At 49.3% G+C, this 7618-nt stretch overlaps 1 protein-coding gene across 1 annotated transcript in view; it reads left to right on the forward strand.

Annotated features, from left to right (window-relative positions):
• The window catches only part of THSD4 (thrombospondin type 1 domain containing 4), a 721258-nt gene that overhangs the window by 156692 nt on the left and 556948 nt on the right, over window positions 1-7618 (forward strand). The window contains exon 6 of the mRNA XM_045285660.1: window positions 2568-2670. Coding sequence (XP_045141595.1) covers window positions 2568-2670 — 103 coding nt within the window. The remainder of the gene's footprint in view (window positions 1-2567; window positions 2671-7618) is intronic.

Here is a 7618-nt window from a genome sequence, read left to right on the forward strand (position 1 = left end):
CACACACACACACACACACACACACACAGTGCTGTGGTCATTTTGAATTACAGTCTGATCTTCCTGTTCCACTTCAGGCTTTGCTCACGATTACGCCTTATCAATCAGAAAGAAAGGGACCAGAGGGGCCGGATATTTACAATCAGAAGCACCTGGATCATTTGACAAACTGCAGATTCTTGGCTCTCATCCCAGATCTACTGGATAGTGATCTTTGGAAGTGGGATCCTGGAGTTTGTATTTCCAATAAGATCCCTGAGTGATTTTTTGCGGGGTGGGCACAATAGTTGTTGGGAACTCCTCCTTTAGATGGTGGATCTTGGAAGGATGGGAAGACACAGGGAGATGTCCAGGTGCCACCGATGACTCAGGCTTCAGCCTAGACGGTGTTGCTAACTCTGACAGACTCTCCACTAGGCAAGGTTGCATGGAGTTAGGGCATCAAAATAGAGAGGCACCAGTTATTCACATACAGACCCAGAGAGGGCAAGCAGAGGAGCCCCGTGGTGGCCACGAGCTGGCAAAGCACTAAATGAAACTGGTATCAATTCCAGTGCAGGAGAATGTGCTGGCTGCAAACCATATACAGCACAAGGGCACCCACATGTAAAGTTTAAGCTATGTGGCCCCTACCAACTCAACACCTGTGTTGACATCTTTCCCTACTGTATAACTGAAACGCCTTCTCTCTATAAATCTTGTGGGAAGATCTTGTTTCTTTCTAAGAAGCAGGAGCTGGGGATGGGCTGTCAAGTCTAACGTTTGCTGCGTTCTCGGCCTGTAAGTGGGTCCAACAAGAACAGCTGCGAGGCAAGGTGGTTCTATATTAATTGATGCCAGGCCGCTGGTCCATCTTGACAGAACCACCTTGTATACCTGTGCAGCGGATCCAGCAGCTCCGGCTGAGAGAGCCAGCAGTGCTCTTGGCCATGCGACAAACCGAAGGGCAGGCTCTGGTGCATGTCCTGGTAAGCAGCCCGGGGCCGGGTGTGAGGGAACATGGTTCAGCTGACCATGGCAATGAATTCAATCAAGTTACTTTTCAGCTGTGCTGCATAGCCTTTGTGTGCAGAGTTATGTTCCGAGGTGGTGTAAATAGTAATATATGTGACTTTCGGTTGAAAACATGTTGCATGTCCACACAGATGCAGTCTAGCATACGTTTACTATAATGCCAACAGGGGGTGATAATTTAGCCTAATGCTAAAAGAAGGACAACATACAGTAAGGCTGGAAGGATTAATATTTATCTAACACAAAAGCTTTCACTTATGTATCCAGCAAGTTTGATTTTTAAATTTGTATATCGAGCGGGTTTGTCGGGCAGGATGCAGCGCTCCATCGTGCCCCTTTGTTCGTTTGTAATTGCACCATCGGCTACGAAGCACCGATCACGATGCCAGTATGAGCCATTTCAAGGAGATTGGGAAAGTCAATTGGTATGTGGTGGGATATCAATATCATTTTACTCCAATTGCTGAAACAACGATGTTCATGGACTCATTTTCCTGGCATAGAATATGCAAAGTATTCTTTCTGTGGAAAATGTAGTATCCAGCAAATGTATTAGTGCCCCACGTCAGCTAAACAATATGTGACCCAGTTCATCTTATTCTGCTAATATATTAAGTGTCCCTTTTACATTTCATCATGAATCTAGTGGCATTTGAAAAGATAGCTAAGACACACACACATGCACTCACACCCACAAACACACAGTTCACATGCTCCATTCCAATGCATCTGTAGGCAGAAGAGGGGCACCACAGGTTAGCTGTGTATAAGGCCTGCCCACACGTGTCTTCCTCTGGCTCTGTGCTGAGCACTTGTGTAGCTGCTCTTCCATGCCTCAGTTTCCTCATCTGCAAAAAAATCAAGACTAATATTTGCCTCATCAATTCTCATGAGGGTTAAATAAATTATATGCGCAGAGTGTTTCAAACTGCCTGGCACCTGTTAAAAATCGGCATGTTTTTCCTGTGAATGTTATTCCAAAGGAAGGGGCATAGCATGAGCAGAAATCAAACAGATAGAAAGCAATGGCCTCTTGGAGTGAGACTGGGCAGGCCAGTTGGTCAGGGACAAAAGATTTAAGTCAATAATTTTCCAGTTGTGATATCCAAAGAAAAAAACTGGGAAGAGCTTGTTTAAAATTCAGTTTCCTCCAACAGTTCCTAAACTTGAGCTGAAGCCGGGGAATCTGCATTTGAAGTGTTTGATGCTCTGATTGGACGGGTTTTAGAAACCTTGGTTTAGGTAGAGAACGAAAAACAAAACATCATCCGACAAACCCATGACTGTCAAGTTCATCCTAGCTCCTGATGGCCTCAGGTGTGTCAGAGTAGAACTGTCCTCGGCAGGGTTGTTCAGTGGCTGATTCGAGGATCCTAGAGAGCCAGGTCTTTCTTCTGAGATGCTTGTGGGTGGGCTTGTACCATAAATTATGCCGAGCCTGCTGTGGGAATTAAGCACGGGCACCACCAGAGCACTGGTATTGAAAGTCGGACAGGTATTCTGAGGCCACACAATGTTGTGGGTTGCTAATGGCATGTTCAATTTTTGCTTAGGTATGTCCAGAAAGCAGCCGAAGTATCCGAGAGGTGCAGTGTGCATCCTATAACAACAAGCCGTTCATGGGACGCTTTTATGAGTGGGAACCATTTGCGGAAGGTAAGACTCCACTCGGCTCTCTGTCCATAGGAATTCTTTGTCTCTCCTCTGACCCTGTCACTTCCGGGTGGTACAGGAGCAATTGATGTGCTCCTGAGAAGAAGGCCTGGTCACAGGGAAGGGGGTCGGGCCGTCCTGAAGGTAACATAGCTGCAGTGTTAACCTGGACGGTTCTCGGCACGGAGTCACGTGGATGAAGCATAGAGAGTGTTGGGACCCTGACAGGCTGGTTCCAAAGATGAAGCTTCTAGGCAGGCATGGCCCTCAGGAGCAAGCAAGAAGGAGGGCACCTGGGTCTCTGCCGGTTTGAAAGGACAGGAGGTCTCGGAGCTTGTCCAGCCTGCTCTGGGGATTGGAGTCACGTGTCTCTGTGGCAGCTCAGGTGGTTACATGGCTTTGTGACTGAGAAGTGTCTAAGATGGCTCATTCCATCCCAGAGCAGGGGCCCCTGGAGGGTTGACGGGCCAAGCCAAATGTCTCAGGGGCACTCGGTAGCAGCTGAGCTGGTGGGAAAGAGAAGTGTCCAGCTGCCTTCAGTACCCAACGGAAGAACTCAGCCTGGCCAGCTGGACCAGGGGGTTTCCCCAACCCAGGACAATGGTTGAGACAGCTGCTGTGGGACACAGCCCAGAGGGGAGGGCACTGTCATTTGAGGCAGGATCTGCAGGGACTGCCTTGTGCTGGTTTCATTCCAGAGTCAGTGTCAGGGGAAGCCACCCTATGGAAGGCAGAAGCTTTGGGGACCGGTGGGGGCATGTGGAGAAGTGTCCGCTGTCTGCCCTGAAAGGAGAACGCTTTGTCTGTGCGTTTTTCTCCAGGGAGAAAAATTCCACTTTTAATTCTCCTCTCCAACGGGTCCCAGGAGCCCACAGTTGGAAGAACTCCCCTGGCTAAGCAGGAAAGATGATCGGTGGAGCACAGAGTGGGTTGAATGCACACGTGAGGGTGGACCAGCAGCTGGGGGGTGAGCCAGGGCACGACACTGGGAGGGGAGCTTGGATTCTCGGGGCTGGTGCTTGATTCAGACACGGTTTCATTCCGGAAAGCATTCTGCTAAATGCAAGGTGCTATCCCCATGTGGACCGTGGAACAGAAAAGACCATGAGCAGACTGCGTAGGGAGCTCTCCCTGAAGCTGTAGTTTACTTAATAGCAAGAGGGGGCTTTGTAAAGTTTGTGGGAAATTTCCATTTTATTTCCTATCAGTGCCACACACCACGAACATTTTGAAGCTCCCTGGCGTTGTAGCAGTGTCCCTTTCTTAGGGTTTGTGAGGATGCCATCGTTGGCATATTCTTAAGACGGTGTTAACATTAGAGGAAGCTGAGAAAAAGATATATAGAAACTTTCTGTTCTATCTTTGTAGCTTCTATAAGTCGAAAATGATTGCACAATCTAGAGTAAAAAAAAAGAATTAGGCTTTCAATGAGCTAGGGCTTCCTTGCATTTTAAAGCAGACCAAACCCTCCTGATCTACTTACTTGGAGCGTGGAAGAGGTACCAGGCAGGCTTTAGATTCAATAGCATCTACCCCTCCGGGTAGATCAGGAAGCGTGGTTGGTTCTGACCCCTAGCAGGAGAGAGCTGGAGAGGTAGAGCACATATCCAAAGTGAGGCTCACAGTGCTAGGTGTCTCCAAGGTCATGGTTCTTAGTCCTGTTTAGAATCACTGGGAACTTTTAAGAATGAAAATGCCTGAGCCCTACCCCCAGAGATTGAGCTGTAACTCCAAAAACATGAAACTCACTGCCGGTGGTGTAGGGTGTACGCATTGGACTGTGAGCCCCGTGGCCTAAAGTTACAGACCACCAGCAGCCCCGAGGGAGATAGACTGCGCTTTCTCCTCCTGTGAAAGGTTACAGTCTCAGGAACCTCCGGGAGGTCGCTATGGGATGGAGCGAGCCTGGAAGAAAGCCTGGACATCAGGATTTCTTTTCAAGATCCCGTGGGCGTTTTAAAGATTCGAATGGGCATCTGGGGTTGAGAACTCTTCATCCAAGAGGAGAAGTGATGACGGTGGCCTTCCTGTAGGACCGGATCAGGCCGTCCTCACTCAGAACCACGGTACATGTTAGGAAACGTGGAGAGAAGAGGGGACGCTTGTCAGAGCCACACCCTGGACAAAGGAAGCCCCTCCCCGCAGTGCACACCATCATGGTTTCCCTGGGAGCTGCCGCTACCTGGCGGAACCCTCTCGGGGTGGCTAAGGGTGGTCATCTAAGACCTCCTGTGGAGCCGTGGTAGATGCTAGTTTAATATCAAAAGCCCTTTACATATGTTTGGGCTCATGTTCATGTATCACAAATATTCCCTGTGGATGTCTGCTGTGAATGCCTGGTTTCTGTGTGAGTCTACCTTTTCTGTTGCTTTGTTTGTTGGCCTTGATGGGTGCTGGACTGTAAGTTTGGGACCTGGGAGAAAGTTAGAAGCAGTTTCTTTTAATTTTAGAAGATTTCAAATTGAGATAATGTTGTAAGCCCCCATATACCAGTTAATTTCGGTAGTTACCAGCTCACAGCCAGCCTTCTTTATATGTACCTCACCCTTTCTTGTCACCCCCAATTTTGGGAAGCTCAGCAACCCTGGTAACAAAGAGGATTATGCATTGGGCTGTTCATTGCAAGGTTAGCAGTTCAACTCCACTTGCCACTAGGAGGGAGAGGGTAAGACTTTCTGTTCCCATATTGATTTGCATCTTCAGAAATCCAATGGGGCAGTTTCCTCTGTCCTGTAGGGTCACCGCAGGTCTGAATTGCTCAATGGCAGGAGGTTTGGTTTGGAGTTTGATATTGGAGTTCCCATTATACTCTGCTATATTCTTTGGTGGCTGTAATAGTTACATTAAGATTCTTGGTTATAAATGACAGAAATTCACCTTGAATGCATTTTAACAAGATGTATGTTTGGTCATATTGCTGGGAAGTCCAAGAAGTAGAATTGGCTTCAGAAATGGCTGCATTCCAAGCGTCCAGCAACGTCGGGGCCCTGTCTTTCTCTGCATTTCTCCATGTCGTGGTTCCGCTTGCCTTGATTTCAGGCAGGCTGGAAGCTTACGTGGCTCTCAATCCTGGTGGGAGAGATTCTCTTTCACCTATCACCCGTGTCGATCTCGGCAGAGCGCCACAGAGGGCCTGTCTGGTTTATATGCCTCTCCTTGGACAGCTGGGGCATGGGGGACCAGGAGCTTCCTCAGGTCACGTGGCAAAGCCCTTGGTGGGGAACCCATATCACATGAGGAGGAGGTCCGGGAGCTGGAATAGACTGATAAGCAGATTCCTCTACAAAAAAATCCGTATCTGCATGCTTCTTGATCATTAGGCACGGAGATTTTTAATGAGCTAATTAAAATCCTGGAGTTTTCCACAGTAAAGGAAATTGCATATCAGCAGCAGATTAGATAAACCAATGCCCTTTGATAATGTATTCCTTTATGTGGAAGACACAGAATTCTTTGAAATGTTTTCACTGACATTAATATGTCGCACATGCCTAGAAGGAGAGGAGGGGCCAGGTCACTGGGGTTGCATTTGCATCGGCTTTGTTTAAATGTGTTGTCCACCGCTGCCACCCCACCCCAAGCCCACCCCTGCTAATGTTGTTTTCTTGATGTGACCTCCTTCCTCCTAAATGACTCCCAGCTGACCCAGCAGGAGGCAGACCCTGGGACTGTGGCTGTGGGTGTTCATACTTCACGGCTGCAGTTTGCACGGGGCTCTTGGTTTTGTTTGGATGGCTATTGCTGCTCGCATGTGCCTGCTGAGGAAAACAGCTGCGCTCCCTCAGTCCCATGCCACACAGAATAGTAAAAGCAGAATACACTCGCTGACAAACACATTCATTTGACCAGATGGTTCTTCTTAGGCCTTAAATCGCATTTCCTGGATTGGGTGACCTAGCTTTGGATAATGCCTCTGGGAATGTTTCTCATAGCCCTGGCCCCGTTATTGTAAAGGCCATGCAGCCAGAAACAGGGTGGCCGTGCATCCCTGTTTCTCCAGGACCGTGATGGGTAAGGCCTGTTATCGCCATCTGGGCCACTATCACGGCTGGATGGCTCGGGCCATAAAGGATTGGGTGGCTCAGGGTAGGACCGAGTCCCTGGGTAGTGTGTACCATTGACGTGCTCAACTGCTAACCAGAGGGGTGGGGGCGACCGGGGAGTTCACCTGGAGGCAACTTGGATGGAGGCCTGAGACCTCAGCCAGTGAGAAGCCCAGAGAGCCGAGTTCTGCTCTGATACCTGGGAGGGCTCCGGAGGTGCGAGCCGATGGCGAGAGTGAATGGCCCAGCTGAAACGGAAGACTGGTGCTTAGATGCCGGCACCGGGGGCAATGGCACTTGCTGCCCAGGCCCCAACAGCGCCAGGGCCTCGCGAGCTCGGTCACTACCGACTTGGCAGCAGCAAGTATCAGTCTTAACCCACGAGCCAGGGACAGCTTCATGTTGATGTAACTCGGGTGCGGTGTGTGGTCCTAAGGGGGAACTGAAGGGTTGGGCTGAATCAGAAATTGGACATTGCCAACTGGAGACAGGAACAGAGCCATCAAAAGTGACTGGCTTATGCCGAAGTAACAAGTCACCCCCTGTTCTAATGCCCGGACACCACAAACATTTATATTCTGCTCAGCCGGTAGACATGCCATCTCAAGGAATGCTTCCACTGAGGCATCAAATCATGTGCTGCTTCTTAACATTCCTGTCACTAGTAACCCCCAGGGGATCTCCCTCACACCTCATTGGCCAACACAAGTCACAGATCACACTTTTCTTCCGAGGGGAACAAGGAGCTGGGACCCCAGGCTGGCCTCAGAAGGAAGAGAGGTGGAATATCTGTGATCAGCCCTAATGATTAGCAAAGGCAGGACCTCGAGGGAATTCCCTGGGATGCTTTCCTTGCGACTCCAGGGGGCTTTTATTAGACTGCTTGTAAGAAATGGTCCACTTGACTC

This window comes from Echinops telfairi, unplaced genomic scaffold (assembly GCF_000313985.2).
Source record: "Echinops telfairi isolate 266 unplaced genomic scaffold, ASM31398v2 ScPeMD7_7475;HRSCAF=8513, whole genome shotgun sequence".
Classification (NCBI taxonomy): Eukaryota; Metazoa; Chordata; class Mammalia; order Afrosoricida; family Tenrecidae; genus Echinops; species Echinops telfairi.